At 45.3% G+C, this 21,318-nt stretch overlaps 1 protein-coding gene across 1 annotated transcript; it reads right to left on the minus strand.

Moving 5' to 3' along the window:
• Positions 1-9,832: 9,832 nt before the first annotated feature.
• On the minus strand, positions 9,833-11,742 carry LOC103634775 (heparan-alpha-glucosaminide N-acetyltransferase). Its single transcript, XM_020542888.1, has 8 exons — positions 11,624-11,742; positions 11,009-11,152; positions 10,807-10,924; positions 10,586-10,702; positions 10,404-10,495; positions 10,229-10,295; positions 10,046-10,124; positions 9,833-9,936 (listed from the first exon to the last, which is right to left on the minus strand). Exons 1-8 carry the CDS (start codon positions 11,740-11,742, stop codon positions 9,833-9,835), a joined length of 840 nt encoding a protein of 279 aa, XP_020398477.1.
• Between the last annotated feature and the right edge of the window lie 9,576 nt (positions 11,743-21,318).

Here is a 21,318-nt window from a genome sequence, read left to right on the forward strand (position 1 = left end):
GAGAACATCTTCTTCTCCCCTGTCATGTGGTTTGTGCACCCGCTATCGATGATCCAACTTGAGCCCCCGGATGCATAAACCTACAAAACAAGTTTAGTTCTTGATTTTAGGTACCCAAATGGTTTTGGGTCCTTTGGCATTAGAAACAAGAACTTTGGGTACCCAAACACAAGTTTTTGATCCCTTGTGTTTGCCCCCGACATACTTGGCAACTACCTTGCCGGATTTGTTAGTTAAAACATAAGAGGCATCAAAAGTTTTAAATGAAATGCTATGATCATTTGATGCACTTGGAGTTTTCTTTTTAGGCAACTTAGCACGGGTTGGTTGCCTAGAGCTAGATGTCTCACTCTTATACATAAAAGCATGGTTAGGGCCAGAGTGAGACTTCCTAGAATGAATTTTCTTAATTTTGTCCTCGGGATAACCGACAGGGTATAAAATGTAACCCTCGTTATCCTGAGGCATTGGAGCCTTGCCCTTAACAAAGTTGGACAATTTCTTAGGAGGGCCATTAAGTTTGACATTGCCTCCCTGTTGGAAGCCAATGCCATCCTTAATGCCAGGGCGTCTCCCATTATAGAGCATACTACAAGCAAACTTAAAATTTTCATTTTCTAGTTCATGCTCGGCAATTTTAGCATCTAATTTAGCTATATGATCGTTTTGTTGTTTAATCATGGAAAGGTGATCATGTATAGCATTAACATCAACATCTCTACATCTAGTGCAAATAGTGACATGCTCAGTGGTAGATGTAGAGGGTTTGCAAGAATTAAGTTCAACAATCTTAGCACGCAATATATCATTTTTATCTCTAAGATCGGAAATTGTAACATTGCAAACATCTAGTTCTTTAGTCTTAGCAATTAATTTCTCATTTTCAATCCTAAGGCTAGCAAGAGAAACATTCAATTCTTCAATCTTAGCAAGTAAATCAACATTATCATCTCTAAGATTGGGAATTAAAACATTACAAGCATTTGAATCAACCTTAGCAATTAAATTAGCATTTTCATTTCTAAGGTTGTCAATAGTCTCATGGCAAGTGCTTAGCTCACTAGATAATTTTTCACACTTTTCTACTTCTAGAGCATAAGCATTTTTCACCTTAACATGCCTTTTGTTTTCTTCAATAAGGAAGTCCTCTTGGGTGTCCAAGAGATCATCCTTCTCATGAATGACACTAATTAATTCATTTAATTTTTCTTTTTGTTGCATGTTTAGGTTGGCAAAAAGAGTACGCAAATTATCTTCCTCATCACTAGCATTATCATCGCTAGAGGACTCATATCTAGTGGAGGATTTGGATTTAACCTTCTTATTTTTGTCGTCCTTTGCCATGAGGCACTTGTGGCCGACGTTGGGGAAGAGAAGACCCTTGGTGACGACGATGTTGGCGGCGTCCTCGTCGGAGGAGGAGTCGGTGGAGCTCTCGTCGGAGTCCCACTCCCGACAAACATGGGCATCGCCGCCCTTCTTCTTGTAGTATCTCTTCTTCTCCTTTCTTCTCCCCTTCTTGTCGTCGCCCCTGTCACTAGATAGTGGACATTTTGCAATAAAATGACCGAGCTTACCACATTTGTAGCAAACTTTCTTGGAGCGGGATTTGTAGTCCTTCCACCTCCTTTGCTTGAGGATTTGGCGAAAGCCCTTGATGACGAGCGCCATATCCTCATTGTCGAGCTTTGAGGCGTCGATTGGTTGTCTACTTGATATAGACTCCTCCTTCTTCTCCTCCATCGCTTTGAATGCGACCGGTTGTGCTTCGGACGTGGAGGGGCCGTCAAGCTCGTTGATTTTCTTTGAGCCTTTGATCATCAACTCAAAGCTCACAAAGTGTCCTATCACTTCCTCGGGAGACATTAGTGTGTATCTAGGATTACCACGAATTAATTGCACTTGTGTAGGGTTAAGGAAAACAAGTGATCTAAGAATAACCTTAACCATTTCGTGGTCATCCCATTTTTTGCTCCCAAGGTTGCGCACTTGGTTCACCAAGGTTTTGAGCCGGTTGTACATGTCTTGTGGCTCCTCCCTTTGGCGAAGTCGGAAGCGACCGAGCTCCCCCTCGATCGTTTCCCGCTTGGTGATTTTGGTCACCTCATCTCCTTCGTGCGCGGTCTTTAGCGTGTCCCAAATCTCCTTAGCATTTTTCAACCCTTGTACCTTATTATACTCCTCTCGACTTAGAGAGGCGAGGAGTATAGTTGAGGCTTGGGAGTTGAAGTGTTGGATTTGGGCCACTTCGTCCTCATCATAATCTTCATCCCCTACGGATGGTACCTGTACACCAAACTCAACAACATCCCATATACTTTTGTGGAGTGAGGTTAGATGAAATAGCATCAAATCACTCCACCTAGCATAATCTTCACCATCAAACGTTGGTGGTTTGCCTAATGGGACGGAAAGTAAAGGCGTATGTTTAGGAATGCAAGGATAGCGTAGGGGGATCTTACTAAACTTCTTGCGCTCATGGCGCTTAGAAGTGATGGACGACGCGTCGGAGCCGGAGGTGGATGGCGATGAGGTGTCGGTCTCGTAGTAGACCACCTTCCTCATCTTCTTCTTCTTGTCACCGCTCCGACGTGACTTATGTGAAGGGGATTCCTTTTCCTTCCCCTTCCCTTTGTTGTACGACTCTCCCGATGGAGCTTTCCCGTGGCTTTAGCGGGCTTCTCGCCGGTCACCATATCCTTCTTGGCGTGATCTCCCGACATCACTTCGAGCGGTTAGGCTCTAATGAAGTACCGGGCTTTGATACTAATTGAAAGTTGCCTAGAGGGGGGGTGAATAGGGCGAATCTGAAATTTACAAACTTAATCACAACTACAAGCCGAGTTAGCGTTAGAAATAGAAACGAGTCCGAGAGAGAGGGTGCAAAACAAATCGCAAGCGAATAAAGAGTGTGACACGCGGATTTGTTTTACCGAGGTTCGATTCTCGCAAACCTACTCCCCGTTGAGGTGGTCACAAAGACCGGGTCTCTTTCAACCCTTTCCCTCTCTCAAACGGTCCCTCGGACCGAGTGAGCTTCTTCTCAATCAAACGGGAACAAACTTCCCCGCAAGGACCACCACACAATTGGTGTCTCTTGCCTTGGTTACAATTGAGTTGATCGCAAGAAAGAATGAAAGAAAGAAGCAATCCAAGCGCAAGAGCTCGAAAGAACACAACAAATCTCTCTCACTTATCACTAAAGCTTTGTGTGGAATTTGGAGAGGATTTGATCACCTGGGTGTGTCTAGAATTGAATGCTAGAGCTCTTGTAAGTAGTTGGAAGATGGAAAACTTGGATGACTTGAATGTGGGGGTGGTTGGGGTATTTATAGCCCCAACCACCAAACTAGCCGTTTGGTGGAGGCTGTTGTCACATGGTGCACCGGACAGTCCGGTGCGCCACCAGACAGTGTCTGGTGTGCCAGCCACGTCACCTGGCCGTTGGGTTCCGACCGTTGGAGCTCTGACTTGTGGGCCCGCCTGGCTGTCCGGTGGCGCACCAGACAAGTCCTGTAGACTGTCCGGTGTGCCACCCGCGCGTGCTCTGTCTTCTGCGCGCGCAGGCGCGCATTTAATGCGTTGCAGTCCACCGTTGCGCGCGAAGTAGCCGTTGCTCGCTGGCTCACCGGACATATGTCCGGTGAATTTTAGTGGAGCGGATTCCCGAAGCTGGCGAGTTCAGAGTCGCTGTCCCCTGGGGCACCGGACAGTGTCCGGTGGTGCACCTGACAGTCCGGTGAATTATAGCGGAGCGCCTCTGAGAATTCCCGAAGGTGAGAAGTTCAGCTTGAAGTCCCCTGGTGCACCGGACACTGTCCGGTGGTGCACCGGACACTGTCCGGTGGTGCACCGGACAGTCCGGTGCGCTAGACTAGGGTGCCTTCGGTTATCCCTTGCTCTCTTTGGTTGAACCCTTTTCTTGGTCTTTTTATTGGCTTAGTGTGAACCTTTGGCACCTGTATACCTTATAGACTAGAGCAAACTAGTTAGTCCAATTATTTGTGTTGGGCAATTCAACCACCAAAATCATTTAGGAAATAGGTGTAAGCCTAATTCCCTTTCACCCTCGGAAGGGTTCGAAAGCCGCCCTAGAGCACACAGAGTCAGGGATGACCCTGGGTACGTCCGTTACATAGCCGAGGCTCGGGCTACGCTCCCGAGGTACCCTAGGACATTTCCGAGACCAGCGGGAACGATTTTGTAACGGAATCCCACCGGAGGGAGGCATCGAGCCCTCGGACCCTATCGAATGGGTCCAGGTCCGGCAGATCACCTGCAGGTACTTTTGGAGCGCACCTCTCGGCCACTAGCCTACCCTTATCGAACGGGCTCGGGCGTCCACTCGGATCACTCGTTAGCAACTCATTGGAAACACCATGTTCGGTGCCCCCCGAGGGTAACATGGCGCTTCCCCCCCCCCCTTCCTCCTTGCGGAGAGGCGACGAAGGGGCGTACAATAAAAGTTGAGACGGTCCTTGATCGTCCTCTCGCTCCATGCAGAGGCTCGGGGGCTGCTCTCGCACCAGGCTACGGCCAAACCGTTGACCACGTAAACAAACTAGCGTGAAAACTCGGAGCCTGACCGTGCACCCGGGCCACGGCCAGGCCGCATGAGGGAACAACAAGGCTGACTGAGGCATCGCAAAAAGAATTAAGACCTCAGAGGAGTCAAACCACTCCTCCGAGGCCTCGGGGGCTACACCCAGCGGGTGCGCTCGCGCGCACCCACCGGAACAAAATATAACCGAGAAGGGTCGGTCCCCTTGCAAAAATTCGGCAGAACCTCCAAGCGAGTGCCCGCACTCCCTTAGAGGCTCGGGGGCTACTGTCGGGTACCGTAATTAGGGGTACCCCCAATACTCCTAAACACGGCTGGAAAACATCTTCAGAACAAACCATACGCGGCTGATAAAGCGCGGTTCAAGTCAAGGCCACGTCTACCGAGGGACGCGACCTCATCCGAGCCCAGCCTCGGGCGTGAACAGTAGTCCCGACCGGATTCACGCCTCGCCCGAGGGTCCCCTCAGTCAGCAGACGCACCCTCGGCTCACCTGAAGCCCAGCTCGGGCAGACTTTGTCGTACAGCGACCTTGGCCAAATCGCCTTACCAGCCGACCGTATCTCATGCGCATTTAATGCGGGGATCGCCTGACACCTTATCCTGACACGCGTGCCTCAATCGGCAAGGTCGAAGTGACTGCAGTCACTTTGCCCCTTTACTGGCCGATCTGACAGGAAAACAGTGTTGTTCGCCCCGCTCCGGCTACTGTGCCAACCACCAGGGTAAAACTGAGTCACGATCTCCCACGAGTTCGGCCTCGGGCGCAACAGGGAGCTCCGCCTCACCCGACCTCAGGCCTCGGGAGAAGGTCTCCGCCTCGCCCAACCCCAGGCCTCGGCCTCAGCCTCGGCCTCGGGAGGAGTCACAACCTCGCCCGCAGTGGCGAAGGGCGCGCAAAATGTAAGGTATGGCTAATTTATATAAATCCGTGTTTCGAAACGGATTTTATACAACACCTATTTCACCGCGGTTCTTAAATTAATTAACCAAAATATCAATTAGCTAATTGATTAAATAGACTAAACTAGTGAAACAAAATGAGGTTTAATTAAAGTAAATATAGTCATTGCGCTATATAATAAACAAACGCTTAAAGAAGTAAAATACTGTGCCATTTTACTTAATACGGAAGCCTAATAAAAGGGGCCATGGATCATTAATAAATTATAGATCAACGTAAAGCAGATAGGTTGTGTTATAAAAAAACACATGGGCAGTAGAGATATAGTACTGTGCACATTGCATGGCCCAAGCAGAAGCTTTCTTATTTTCTTTCTTCAGGCGCACATAGCTTGTTGAATAGAAAATGACACCTGCACACACACAGCTTGTCAAAAAAAATGACAGTGCTTCGTTTGGATCAGCGACTACATGATATAGCACACGTCGAAATCAAGGTATGGCGAGTGCCAGACCTCGCCACACTGAGTCCTCCGCCACTGCTCGCCCGACCTCAGCCTCGACTAGGGGTGGTAATGGATCATGGCCCTAATACTTGCTTCACAAACTAATAAAGCCCTTAATTTTATTAGTTCAAAATTATATTGTTTTATGATCCAGCCCTAACTTGATTCGATCCGTAAATTTGTTAGGCTAAATTAAATGGCCTGTTACCACCCCTAGCCTCGGCCTCAGGAGAAGTCTCCGCCCCGCCCGACCTGGGCCTCGGACCGACTACGCTACAGGGGATACATCATTACCCTACTCCCAGCTAGCTGCCTCAGGCTACGAAGGAACAAGACTGGTGTCCCATCTAAGGTTACTCCGGCAACAGGTAATGATGGTTCCTCGCGTGCGCCCATGATGTCAGATTGCTCTCAACCTCCTACGGAAGCAAGGAAACGTCAGCAGGATCCATGCCGCACCGACAGCTGTGCTTCTACAGGGCTCAAGGCACTTCTCCGACAGCCACGTTAGCTCGTATACAGGGCTCAAGGCGCTTCTCCGCCAGCCACGTTAGCACATAGCTACACCCCATTGTACAGTTGGGCATCTCCTTGTATCTATAAAAGGGGATGTCCAGGGCCTTCCTAAGGCACACGGAGAGAGGTTCACGTTCAGGTTCACGCTGAGACACATTCACGTTGACGCAGGACGTGGACATAGGGGGAACGCAGGGACGCGGGGCAGACGAGACAGGCAGCACACAGAGACTCTCTCTCTCTCTCGCTCTCGCCCTCGCTCTCTCACGACGCTTGTAACCCCTACTACGAGCACCCCGGTGCAAGATAATATAAGCCTCATTCCCCCGCTTGTGTTCCATCTTGCATCAACCCATCTGGGCAGGGACACGCAGCAACAAATTCACTGGTCGGTTGACGGTCCTCGCGGGTCCGAAACGCCGACACTATGTATACTAAACTGGCTAGAAACACACTCTCTCTTCTAGGTCCCTTTATAACCTTTTAATTCAAACTTGCAAAGTTTGGATTATGATACATAAATCTTTAGGAGCAAGATATCCTCTATCCTCTTAATTTATACATGTTGGTTTGATCTATGTTATAGATATACAAGTCAGTTACCTGTGCGTTGCGATGACTCACAACAATATCCACGTAAATTATCCACCAAAAAGATCTCAAGATTTTTTATTGATTGTCTCCGCTCTTCACATAATATATTTATGAACGCACATGTACTATAGGCAGCAAATCAGACACCTCCATCCCTCGGCTCCTCACTTCAAGGTTTCGTATAGCAGGAGAGGAAGGGAAGAGGCGGACATACCTGTTCATTGCCGGAGAAGGACACGACGAAGAACTGGACATCTGGAGGCGACATAGGTAGTATACCGCTAGATATATAGGGAGAGAGCACGTAAGTGGAGAAAAAAGCCCAGTCGGAGAAGCTCCAAACCGAGAGGCACCCGCACCGGGCGTTAATCCGAGAAGGGCGAGAGAATGCGAGTGTCTTCCCAGCCCTGGACCCGCCGAAGCGACACAACACCACCACCAACTCCGTAGCATATGCCGACTGCTGCCACACTACGGGCCTTGGTTGTCCAATATCTTAGGCCTGGACTCCTCATCGCCAAGCTAACCTAAGCGTAGCAGGCGCCACCATGTCCTCCTCGACGGCACGCACAGAGAAAGACCAGGAGCATGACCGACTCGCGCCGTACTCGCGTCGACGAGCGTCGGTCGGCTCGCGGCTGCGACCGTGGGCGAGGGCAGTAGGTTGGGGAGGAAGAACAGGGCGAAGGCCGGGAAGATGAACGGGATGTCCGACGACGGCAAAAACGATGGTGCGCGCATGATGTGAAACGTTCTCGTGGACGTGCAATAGCTACTGCGCGAGTCAGTGTCGGGGCTGGTGTCCACCTCCTGCACCACTTTTTTAACATTTTGCGCTGAGTTGATTTGAAAGAAATGTAGGAACTTTTTTGTAAAAAGATGACGCAGGACGATTGTTGAAACTGGTGCTTTAAGTATAGTAAAGAAAAAGATATATATGGCTAAATGAACTGTGTCTAGCGAGCTGGCTGAGGCACGACCCATTTAATAGTGTTTGGGCCAACCCGACACGAGCGTCGTGCGGTGTTTGGGCCGTAGCCTCGGCCCATAGTGCTGGCCCGGCCCGACACGATTATTTTCTATTTTACAAAAAAAATCATATATACATATGTACAATTTATATTCAATATTATAAATATAGAAACATGATGTTCTACTGGTTAGATAGCTTCTTCGTCTAGTGTCTACCACCCTTCTTCCATCTGAGTGTGGGTTCATATCCTATCTCCCGCACCAATTTTTTTTTACATTTTATGCTGAATTTGTATGAATTTTTTTTAAAAAGGTGACGTAGAACGACCGTTGAAACTGGTGCTTTAAGTATAGTAGAGATTTTACAATTATAGATTTCTAATAGATATGAGTTGAATTACTTTCGATTTTGGTGCATAAGCAAAGTCATTTAGACCGTGTTTAGTTTCTACCCTCTATGGCTCCATTTATACGCGTTTATACGTGTATTGATGCATGTGTTATGACAAAACACCAGAAGCCCAATGAATCCTCCTAGTCCTATGTCTCCTACTCTCGTAGGATCTTTGGTGATTAAGGCTATCTTTAGCCGCCATATGCTTATATTTAAACTTTATTCTACAACCAGAGTGTGGGTTCATACCCCACCTCCCGCACCGAATTTTTTTTACATTTTACGCCGAATTGTATGATTTTTTTTGTAAAAAGATGACGTAGAACGACCGTTGAAACTGGTGCTTTAAATATAGTAGAGATTTTGCAATTATAGATTTCTAATAGATATGAGTTGAATTACTTTTGATTTTGGTGCATAAGCAAAGTCATTTAGACCGTGTTTAGTTTCTACCCTCTATGGCTCCATTTATACGCGTTTATACGTGTATTGATGCATGTGTTATGACAAAAACACCAGAAGCCCAACGAATCCTCCTAGTCCTATGTCTCCGACTCTGGTAGGATCTTTGGTGATTAAGGCTATATTTAGCAGCCATATACTTATACTAGGCATGTACCCGTGCGTTGCGACGGAACACAAATTAACGAGCCTCTAATTACTCAAGTTTCTAGAGATGGACGGCGTGAACGCAATAGTGACGGGAGCCCTCATGAGAAACCGTGCATTGTTGCAGAGAAACGCGAGCCTGATCGCACTACGTACTCCATCGTCGTGTTGCGGGGCTGCCATTGCCACGAGCTCCATATATAAAACGAGTTGTTCATATCATAATAACTAAAACAATGATGTGCCAAGACTTTTGCTACTACACTCAAAGACTCATACAATATTGACAGTGCATTGTTGCAACGGAAACATATAATACCACGATAACTTATATATACAAATTGTGTGTTATATTGTTATAAGAAAATGTTTTGTAATCTATTTGTGGGCTATTTTAATTTAATTGTTTTACTACTACAAATTCCCCCACATGGCCATAACTTGTAGAAAGAGATAGCTAATGGTAATCATACATAATACTGTTTTGCCAATTATGTTATATGTAATAAAAATCATAGAAAAAGATAAAATTGCTAAGAAGGTGGTACGAAGAAAATTAAAATAGAATCAGATGTGAACAACCTCCACGATAACATGTCTTTACCAGAATATATTCGCATCACAAAAGAACATATGAATTACCAATCCATTCTTGCGCCTCGTTTTGTTTAATAATTAATTCATAAAAGATGTGTTGTTGTCAAACAGTAGAGAGAACATAGAATCAGAAAATGGTTCGACTAACTTTAACAGAACTTCGTATGCATGTTCTCAGGTTCAAGAGGGGCCAACAAGAACATAGATTCCAGGGAAGAGAAGACCCGCAGCGCCAGCAGCCAGAGTGTAGCTCATCGTGTATAGTGGTTTATTCATTCGCATTCCTGAAAAAAGGAACATGAAAAAAATTGTTCAGTAAGTTCATCTCATCTCAAGCGCTCAGGATCAGGAGTAAGCAAGCATGTGGTTGATCAGCGTTGGGTGAATACTTACCGACGAAGTCCATTACGAAGGCTAGAGCTAGCATGCTGAAGGAAGGGACCAACCAACTGGCGATTCTTCCCCGGTGCTTCTGCAGGTAAAATTTAGCACGGTGAGGGGAATGTAAGAATGTTTTACGTGGCTAAAAAGGAACAATTTATCAACCTTAGTATCACATACCAGCATTCATTATACCTCGAAATGTATAATTACATGTCTAAACTGGAGCCCGATCAAGCAAGTGACAATCGCCATAACGAAGCTGAAACACGAGCAAGTGACAGTAAGAACTAACACTCGGTTGGATATGAACTTGCATTGCAAGAAAGGCTTATGGGCAATGACCAAAAGGAGCTAGTGAATCACTGACCTGAGGAGGCCTTCAGGATCAAATGGCGCCTGGCACCACGATGGAGCATCAGGTGGAAGAGGCCCATTCTCTAGATAATCTATACTGCATTCCTGCATGTTAGCCGAAGTTTCTTATTTGAGCTTTGTGACAAGGGAGCAGAAAACTGAGATGTCCGTGTCGCATCGCATCCCATATCAAACCTTCGTGCGCACATAAACTGGTCGTCTATAGAGGTGGTCGATCCCTAGGATCGTACGGTCGACCATTCCGACTGCGTTGCAAGCTGGTCTGGTGTCTCCTCTCACTCCGCATTTCACCTGACACATCCGAATGCAGCGTGAACGTCAGCGCTTCTTCCGTCTTGTGTACTAAACTTGTGAGGAGATAAGTAAAGAAGAATGCAGCGACAATTTGTACTTACAAAGAACGACTTCTTTGTGGAACTGGAACCAGGGCCTGCTATCTGGTACTCCCAGTCTGGAACGTATATGCCATATAGAAGAATAGAGTACGCTATAGAGAGGACCAATCCTACAAACCTAGCAGGACGAAAACAAACCATGTATGTTATAAATGTATGAGAAATCAGTACCAGAGTGAGGGTAATTTTGATCTGAACTCACAATTGGTAGCGGTATCTCCTCAGCAAACCATACCCAGAATCTACATCGTCGTCTCCCTTGAGCCAGATTTCACATACTGCAGCCAGGAGATAGGCTATTGCAATCCTCTGCAACACAGAACCATCATGTGCCCGTTCAAGATGACTTTACCACCTTTTTCCAGCACTGACTGAATGTGTCAATTAGTTGTGAAAGAACAATAAAAAAACTTTTGGGTGCTGATTCTAGAGATGGCAGATCCAGATTATTTTCCTGTAAATGGTAATTAAAGTTTATGTATAAATAGTAACAATTATCTTCTATGAGTTAGTGTTTGCAATGAAAATAATAAATCATTTTAGGGGAAAATCAATCAGGGAAGTGTTTATTTTCATGTAGAGTTTCTCGTGGTCTAAAATGTTTTAGAAAGAGGATAATATAATAGAACTTAAGTGCTTATTTTCATAAGTAGAAACAAAAATAACCATACAATGGCCTTAGTGTTACGTCTAGGTGAGTTCACTTTGCAGGTGTAACCCAATATGTCTTCAGTAGTTCGATATTATTATTCAAAGCTAGATCGTAATTTATTCAGTAGAGCTAAGCGCATTGGGAAATTTGTGTTTAGTATGTAACCCGAAACACGTCTTATTGACAGGGAGAGTTCCAGACAACAGGTTGTATTCTACCCCAAAGTTATCCACTATAAGCAATAATGTAGTGGCGAGAATCGAGAGCCTACCAAATTTCATCATTTTATTCTCAAATGCCCGGACATGATTGTAATAAGCCGGGAGCATCTTCAGAAGCATCTGCAGTGTAAAATGTGTTTTTCATTCAAGGTTAAGAAAACCTATAGCCTTTACTGTGAAACAACATATAGACAAAAGGAACTACAAAGGACAAACCTTCACTTCGGATTTCTTCATCGTCTTTATCATGTACCGATCATCGTTAGTTAGGTAGAAAAAGCTTCCATTCTTACCAGGAGATGAAAGTTCCATGAGAGCCTCATTTCCACATAGTGATAACATATAGTCAGCGGCATCCACCTTGAACAGCTTGCGCAGCGTCCTGTGTTCCAGTTCAGAATAGATGGTCTGTTAATAAGCGTGACTACAGAGGGTCATGTTGTGTCATGATCATATATCTTTATCATGGTTGTGATGACGAACCGGAAGACCTTGGGGCAGTAATCCTTCCATCTGAAGTCACAAGAATTGTGGGGAGGGTGCATTTTGAGCCTTCAGGAGGAAACTTCGTACATACTTTTTCCTTTGGGTCAAAAGCAGACGATTTCAGATCGAGCACGATTGGGCCTTGCTTCCCCACTGCATGCCTGTCCAGATATGAATGTTGAGGCAAGAGATTTCAGTCAGGTATGGAGAAAACATGAAACAAAATTGACAAATAATCACACGCCATAATGTCTTATTGGTGGAAGATTTCACACGGAAGGGTTCTTAACTTTATATAATAAATATAAATGGTATCAGCCACCAAGAAAAGGTTGTTGTTGACATGCGGCGCGCTGAGCAGGGGCTGGTGGTGGACCAGCGGCGAGCACGGCGGGATGCCTAATGGCGGCGGCGAGCGAACTTCCTCGACTCCCGTAGGCCTTAAGGTATGGAAACCGCGACTACGAAGGAGAGGAGAGGGGAGGCGAGGAAGAAGGGGGAGCAACAGAGGGGAGCACCGACCTGGGGCCCGTAGACCGGATCGAAGGCGATGAACTCTTGGACATCGATGTTGGACCACTTGACGTCGTCTGCGGAGGATCCAGAGGCTTGACAGCGTCGTTGGTGGTGATGGGGCAAGATCCGGCGTTGAAGGCGGGATGGGCTCGGGCTGGGACTCCGTTGAAGCCGCGCGTCGAGGGTTTGGGGCACCGTTGGTGGCGATGGGGCGTGATCCGGCATTGAAGGTGGGATGGGCTCGGGCTGGGGCTCTGTTGAAGCCGCGCATCGAGGGTTTGGTGGGGGAGAGCAGCTGGGGAAGAGGGATGCATCTCGGCAGCCGGGGGAAGGAAGCCGCGCGTACGTGCGGGATCTGGGCGAGAGCAGCGCGTCGAGGGTTTTGGGTAGGGTGTCGTTGGTGGGGAGGAAGCCACGCGGCATCTCGGCAGCCGGGGAAGGAAGCCGCGCGCGTGTTGGGGACGAAGGCGGGGGCACGGCCTGGTGTGGACGCCCTCACTCTGGTCTTAAGGTGTAGTAGAGATTTAAACTTTATTCTACAACCAGTGTAGTCTGCAGTGCAAAACAATGTTTTAGGCGATTTAAGATAAATGAGATTTATCTCAGCTAGAGAATTGTGTGGGGTCGTCTAAATTGGAGCTTAACACCAATAAATACTAAATACTACCATGTCAGGACTATGGTGACATTCACACAACTGATAATGTTTTACTTCTCGTCATGACTACAGTACCAAACCGTATCGAGTAAATCTCTAACTCCATATAGTTCAGATGCGCTAAGGTTGTCTCCAACAAGAGACTGTAAAGCACCATGTACCCTAAATATAGAGGATTTGGGCATCCGGTATATGGCCCCAACAATAACCACTAGAGCCTCTGCTAAAATATAGCATGCGTTCCTCGTCCGCTAAATTTGGAGTATGGTCAACCGTGCGCTATCAGCTATTCACTCGTGCGCTCAGTCGTCCGTTCTCCCTCAGAAGCTTCTAGCTAGGCGTCGCCGACCTCCATCGCATGGCACAACCACATCCAGCGATGTTCGTAGCATTGAGAGGCGGAGGCACACTGGCCGCGAGCATGGGGCGGCGACCGCCGCGGGAGCACACCTGGGACAGGGCGGAACAGAGGAGATGGCGACCATGTGCAGAGGAGGGCAAGGTCGACAGTGGCCATGTGCGCAGGCACCATTGACGACGAGTGAAGTATGGTGGTGGTAGGGAGGCCCAGACATCAGCTTCGATCTTCACTAGCGAGCTCTAGCCTTGTGGGATGGAACAATGGGAGGGGGTGCCACGCTGACGGAGATTGGAGGCTATGCGAAGCAAGAGGAAGGAGAGGAATAGACAACATACTGGTTCTTGTATTTTGGTTTGCTCTGTGGTGGATATATTTGGAAGCCTTGTTTTTAAAGAAATTATTCTTGTGTACATAACACACGATTTGCAACTTGTAAATGAATATTAAAAAAATGTGATTACAAAAATATTCGTACGTGTACCATAATTTATAATCTATGTAATTTGACCCGGTTAAAAAATGGAGCAACCATTTTTGTTAATATGATTGGTGAAAATATGGAGAATGAGATATAGAAGATGGAATTTAGAGAACGTTTATGGAGATGATGAAGACACAGAAAACGGAAATTTTTAGAGTGTGCTCTAAAGGACAAGGAATATTCCTTTAGATGATAAAATTTAGAGGACGTTGATGAAGACAACCTAATGGTTTCACTGAAAATGGAAACATGAATTTATAAAAAAGGTAAAATAATAAAAACTGGTAGAAAGAATACTTAGGAAAAACATAGGACCTATCCGCTGCAACCGTAGACGAAGAGAGAATAATGGACTGTTCGGTTTCCTCTCAATCCATATAAATTATATAAAATTAAGTGGTTTTAAATCTATATTAAGTTAAAATCTTTTATAAATTTTTATGATCCCTTACAACCAATGATGTATAATAATAATCGAATAAGGTCTAATATGAAATAGATTAATGCCCACTGAAGCTTTCTTCGGTAGATCGTATTTTATACTATAGACTATATTATTTACATAGTGTATTTTAAAATAAAAGATAAAATAGGAGAGAAGTTGAGTAAGCTGTAAGACAAGCGCTAAGGAAGTGTTTAAATGCATTAGAGCTAATAATTAGCTGCTAAAATTAGTTGAATATATCTAAATAATCTAGCTAATAGTTTAACTAGTAGATATTGTTAGCAAATTAACTAATAATTAACTAGGTACTAGTTGGTTGCCCGTGCGTTGCGACGGCTCACAATAATACCTACATAAACTATCCCCCAAAAAGATCTCAATGTTTTTTTATTGATTGTCTCTGCTCTTCGCGTAATATTTTTCATGAACGCACGAGTACCATAGGCAGCAAATCAGAGACCCCATCCATCGCCTCCCTCACTTCCAAGGTTTCGTAGAGCAGGAGGGGAAGGAAAGAGCCGGGCATACCTGTTCGTTCTCGGAGAAGGACATGACGAAGAAATAGGCATCTGGAGGTGACATAGGTAGTATACTGCTAGATACATATAAGGAGAGATTACACAAGCGGGGAAAGAAGCCCAGCCGGAGCAGCTCCAAACCGAGAGGCATCCGCACCAGGCGTCAGTCCGAGAAGGGCGAGAGAATGCGAGTGTCTTCCCAACCCTGGACCCGCTGAAGTAACACACCACCACCACCAACTCCATAGCATATGCCGACTATACATGTCCAAACGTGCCGCCCGGCCCGACCCGGCCCGGGCACGCACTCGGCCCGGCCCGATTGAGGCGTGCCTGGCCCGGCACGGGCAGACTTCGGGTCGTGCCGGGCTAACCCAGCGTGCCGGACCCTCGGCCCAGGCACGGCCCGATAGGTATTCGGGCGGGCCGGGCCGTACCATTGTACTGGTCAGCCCAGTGGTACAGGGCCGGGCCTGACACAAAAATCACAGAAAATCACATATATAATTATATAACAGAATTTACAATAAACACAAAAAACGACACAAGAAATATATTAATGAGCTGTTTGTGCAATGCTGCCTCATTAAAAACCTTCCTAGGTAAAAACTCACACCTCGTGAGAAAACCCTAGGAAGGAAAAAAGAGTGCAGCCGGCTCAAATTTATAATGTTCATAGTCCAATGTTCAATACAACAAGTCACAAGTCACAACTCACAAGAAATAGAGACAAAGGATAAGATTACAAGTTACAATAATTCACTCTTGAGCCCTTGACTGACTTCCTTGTTGTCCTCCATCATTGTTTAAGCTTTCAAGGACAGATTCTATTTCTAGTGTGTCCTTCTCAAGATTGTGTTGCATGTGTAAATCTGCTAACTCCCAGTCTTTGATGCATGATAGAACCTCCACCATGTCTGGTGTGAGCCGTCGACGACGTTCCTCAATCACCCTGCCAACCAAACTAAAAGTAGATTCTGAAGATATAGTAGAAGCAGGAACTGTCATGACATCCTTAGCTAGTATAGATAGAACAGGATAAGTAAGTTTATGCCCATGCCACCAACCCAGAATGCTGAAACTGTCATCAAATTGATTGACAGTATCACTATCAAGGTATGCAGATGTCACACCCGGGTTTCGGGGGCACCAAGACCCGGGCGCGAACATAATCACCAGGTGTGCTGGGACCAAGTCTCACACATATGATGAATCATGGCACAGGATCGAATGTCACATCTTTACTACATAACAGGAGTTCTATACAAAATAAATAGATAATTACATTATAAGGAGACAACGGTCCAGCAACCCAAAGTTGACTGGGAGACGACGGCCTAGACCACTCACGAACTCATCACAGCATCCCTCCACGCGCCTCATCCTGTGGTACCTGTTCTTGACCTGTGGGGGGGTGTGAGACAGCAAGAGTGAGCTCACATACGTTCATCGCTCAACAAGTTGTGGGGAATAATGTGTATGAACTCGCCAAAGGTGGGAGCTCATGTGAAGTGTAAGGCTTACCAAAGAGGATGGTTAGAGCTGAGCATTGCTTTTAAAGTTGGTCAAAATTTTATTAGCAATTACTAAGTATAAGTAAATACCAACCCAATTAAATAGTAGAACAAAAGTAACAACATCACCTGTACAACATCACCTGCGATGCAATGCATATGACAAATTGAGTTTAATTCCATAATTTAATCATGTGAGGGTCCGAGCTGCTCATGACCGTGAGCACGGCTAGTATACCAGTTTTACACTCTGCAGAGGTTGCACATCTTTACCCACAAGTCATGTTACCCATCTGCCAAGGGATCGCGACTTCCCATACACCTCTACCGAGGAGGCGAGGCAGGGTAACACTACGAGGCCTTTACAAAGTTCCACTAGCTTCAGAAAACCCGCTACAGTTTATAGGAAGCTCCAATGCAGGAATTCCCTTGCAGGACCGCCATCGCAGCAAAATCCTCCCGAGGGCCTCCCTACACTGACCACTCCCCTACTGCCCTTGCCCCTTTCGGGTAAGGTAGTCCTCCACTAGCTTTCCTAATTAATCAGCCAAGGGCGTCCCATTATACCCTTGTGGTAGCACTGTTTTCCCGGGTGGTCGCTCCATGTTCCAATTAACATAATGATCTTATCATGAACGATAAATAACAACGGATAACAAAAGTATAATCATGAGTAATGTATCTTCATACCCAAAACCACATAAAGCACTAGCAAGTACTACCCAAAAAGTTCAGTGGTAACAAGGTATAAAGATAATCAAACTAGGGTAACCTATTGGGTCCCATCAAAATTAACCTATGCAGATCATTATGATTAATTAGAACATGAGTGGGTAAAAAGAAGTGATCAAGGGCACAACTTGCCTGACACTTGAGATTCCAGGTACCAACTTGCTTTTCAGATGACACGTGCCTCGCGCTAGTCATAGCAATACAAACAAACATGATATAGATAAAATTAACATCACACCAAACATAAGAATATACTGCATAATAATGATCTACGCATTTCTACGAGACTAACGCAACTTGAACGGATCAAATCGGAGTTAAAACGAAGGAGTTATGATTTTCCTAAGATTTTATGTATTTGATATAAGATTAGTTAGGAACTAAATTTAATCTGACTTTCATGTAAAAACAGTGGCACTAGTTGATAAACAATAATATTATAAAACTGTAGAAATTGGAATGGATTAATTTGGACATCACATGAATTTTCTATGAATTAAACAAGTTCTAGGGATTTGTTTTTATATTAAAAATCAATTTCTCAATTAGTTTCCCTGTTATAACCAATATCTGGACTGAGCGCATGATTAGACAGAAACCCAGGGTTACTTCTACAAAATTTCGGACCTCTCTGTAATGGACTTACTACGGTCCTGTACTGCGGGTTTAAACAGAGAAAACCCAGGGACTATTGTGAAAAGCCACCGCCGAAGAGGTATGGGCCGATCGTGGCCGCAGGATATGAAGTGAACGGTCCAGATTAAATTATGCAATCCTCTGAATCGGTACGCACTACTGACCGCCAGATCCAGATCGGAGGGTCGGTAGGATGTCCACGTACACAATTGATCCCGGACGCACGCCACCGATCCAAGGGCTCGGATTTTATTTGGCGCACAGGGATACTCCAATTCAATCTAAACCACCCACTGGCGATCGGACGGCCAGGGGGCCCTTCTTCTCTCTCCTCTAATCGCATCCGTCCGCTAAGATCCGATGGCCAACAGCCTTGCCCCCATTCTCCGGCCCACCCGACGGCCTCACCGCCAGACCCCACGGCGGAGGCCATTGCCGGCGATAGCGTTCCCGTGACCCAAGACCCTCACTCACCGACCGACTAGCGCAAATCGAATCGGGGAACATAGCGAATCTAAAGAAGTAATTCTCACCGAGATCGGAGCAGTGGGATTCCCTGCCCACGGTGAGACGCGGCCTTGAAGATCCGACGAGCAGTTCGCCGCGCGCCCCGAACACCAGACGCGGAACTCTCAGATGGTGGCGAGTCCCCCTGGCGAGTTGGAGTACGGCGAGCGCAGCTGCGCACTCAACGATTGATGACGATGGACCGAGCTAGCCCCCGAGCGGCGGCGACGAGGTCGACCAGAGAAGAATCTCCGCTACCGCCAATGGGTCTGATGCTCACAGATTGCCACACGATTGAGCTCGGGTATTTTTGCAAGAGGGGGGTATGGTCATCTTTATACCGAGAGGAACGAGTCCGCGGCGCTATCCCGCAGAATCTGGCGACCACACCGTGGATCTCGCAGCAAGCCGTCGCGCCATGCACGGGGTCAGTTCTCGGTGACGGGTGGGGTTGTTCGCGTGGGTCCATACGCAAGCGACCGCGGAATCCTCGCGTAGGAAACAGAAGGGCAGTGGGGCAAGAGCTGGGGCGGTGGGCAATCTTGCTCGGATTCCATGTGCACCGTTCGGCGGAGTCTGTTTACTGGGTGGAAGATGAACCTGACGACTGGGCCCCACATTGTCAGCGGCACACGCACAGAATCAGGATTGAGGGGGGCCGACATGCGGGTCCCGCGCACCAGTGAGGGTAGCTGAGTGCGGAGTGGGCTGGCGGCCAGGATTAATAGGAGATGGGCCGGTTTTGGGGTTGGTGGCCCAGTTAGTGTGTTCCCCTTTTCTCTTTTGTTTTTATATTTTCTTTTCCATTTCTATTTCCCTTTTTTTGTTCTTCCCAACTTTGGGTTTAAATTCAAATTTATATTCAAGTTTGGTTTTGAATTTCAAACTCTAATTTAGATGTAACAAACAAAATAGTCCCCGCATGATACATCATTTTATTTTATTTATTTCAAAGAAGTCATTAATTTGAATGTATAATTAGTTTAAGTGTTTATTCAACGTTTAAAGGTTTAATACTTATTTAGTTTTAGAGGAAGAAGTTAGATAATATTTTATCAAGAGTTCTTTAGTCAAACATCTTTAAGTATTAATTATTTAGTTCATGAGAGGAACACTTCCCCATTATCATCATTTTATTGTTTATTTGTTTCTAGGTTTCTAGTTCAAAAAGGTTTTAGATTCGATGCTTGACATTTTAGCATGGCCAACTATTTATCTTAGGTTATAATAACTTTTAAAGGCTTGGGATCCGATGTTAAGAAACATTTTTTTAACTCTTGACCTTTTGAAGAATCATTTATAAATCCCCACATTGGATTTTTTTTGGGTGTTACAGCAGACAACTCAGACTGAGCAGTAGTAGGCCAGGAAGAATTAGATGCAACATTACTACCAGAACCAGATCTCCTACCACTACCAATATCATCATCACCATATATGTCATCCCAGGCAGATTTGTTCTTACCCTCAGTTGTGGATGATGGTTCATGTACACGTAAGCGCACATCACCAAACTTTGTGTCATAAATCTGATAAAGTTTAGTTAACCCTTTCCTCACATCCTGAGGAAGTCTAGAATAATCTGTACCAGTAAAAGCTGATAGGCGCTGTAGTGCTTTATGAAAACCTCTCATCTTAGCTCTAGGATCTAGTATGAAAGCAAAAGCATATAGAATGGGTATATCTCTCCAATATTTGAAATATTTATCTTTCATTTGAACAACAACTTGCCTCAGTAGTGTATCATTTTCAAAAGCATTCAAGTGTCTAGCAATTTTAAGTATTTGATGCAACATTAATGGAGCAGTTGGGTAGTAAACACCAGACAAAATAACAGTAGAATCATAGAACAGTTGAAGAAATGATAACAGTTTCTCAGCAACATACCAGTGGTTGTTAGTTAATAAAGGGGTACCATCAGATGCCAAAGTATAATTAGTTTGGATGAAGACAGAAAATGTGCTTTTGTGTGGCATAAGGTGTTTCAGCATTAAAAAAGTTGAGTTCCACCTAACATCCATATCCACACCAAACTTTCTAGGACAAATACCCATACTTAAACAGTAACTCTTGTATGCAGCAATCCTTTGGTTTGATGAATTCAAAAAGTTTATGGCAGTTCTAAAGTCCTCAAGATAATGTTTTACTCTTTTCAAACCTGACTTTACTATTAGATTAATAATGTGACATGCACAACGTTGATGCAAAAGAATGGAAGACAATTCATCATCATCAACATCAGTTAGAGCTCCAAGATAACCAGAAAACAATGATTTAAGATAATACATAGCAGTTTGATTAGAGGAAGCATTGTCAAGAGTAATAGCAAATATTTTATCACATAAACCATACTCATCAGCAACCATGTTAACACGTTCTGCTATATTATTTCCAGAATGTTTCACATCTATGAGCCTAAGACCAATCAACCTTTTTTCTAGCTCCCAATTCGAATTCACAAAGTGAGCAACAACAGAAATGTAGTCCTCTTTAGCTTTACCATTCCAAATATCAGAAGTTAGAGCAACTGATGAAACAGATTTAAATGACTCAATAAGCTTAAGCACACGTTCATTGTAAAGCTTAATTAGATCCCTAGCTGTTGTTTGCCTAGATGACTTCACAAATTTAGGATTATGTGCTTTAGTAATGTACTCTTGAAAAGCATCAGATTCACCAAACCATAAAGGCAAATCCTCTCTAGCTATCAAACGACATAATTCAGTTCTAGCAACAGCATTAGAGTATTCCCATCGAACTAGAGAACCATCAGGATTATACTTAA

This window comes from Zea mays, chromosome 8 (genome assembly GCF_902167145.1).
Source record: "Zea mays cultivar B73 chromosome 8, Zm-B73-REFERENCE-NAM-5.0, whole genome shotgun sequence".
Taxonomy (NCBI): Eukaryota; Viridiplantae; Streptophyta; class Magnoliopsida; order Poales; family Poaceae; genus Zea; species Zea mays.

Bases quoted from the DNA above. Each gene is read 5' to 3' on its own strand.
- LOC103634775 (XM_020542888.1), bottom strand. From the start codon at position 11,742: ATGATGAAATTTGGTAGGCTCTCGATTCTCGCCACTACATTATTGCTT. The intron at 11,153-11,623 runs GTTACATACTAA...AAGGTGGTAAAG, and splicing joins GTCAATAAGACGTGTTTCGG to TCATCTTGAACGGGCACATG. The intron at 10,496-10,585 runs GTTTGATATGGG...GCTAACATGCAG, and splicing joins CAGTTTATGTGCGCACGAAG to GAATGCAGTATAGATTATCT.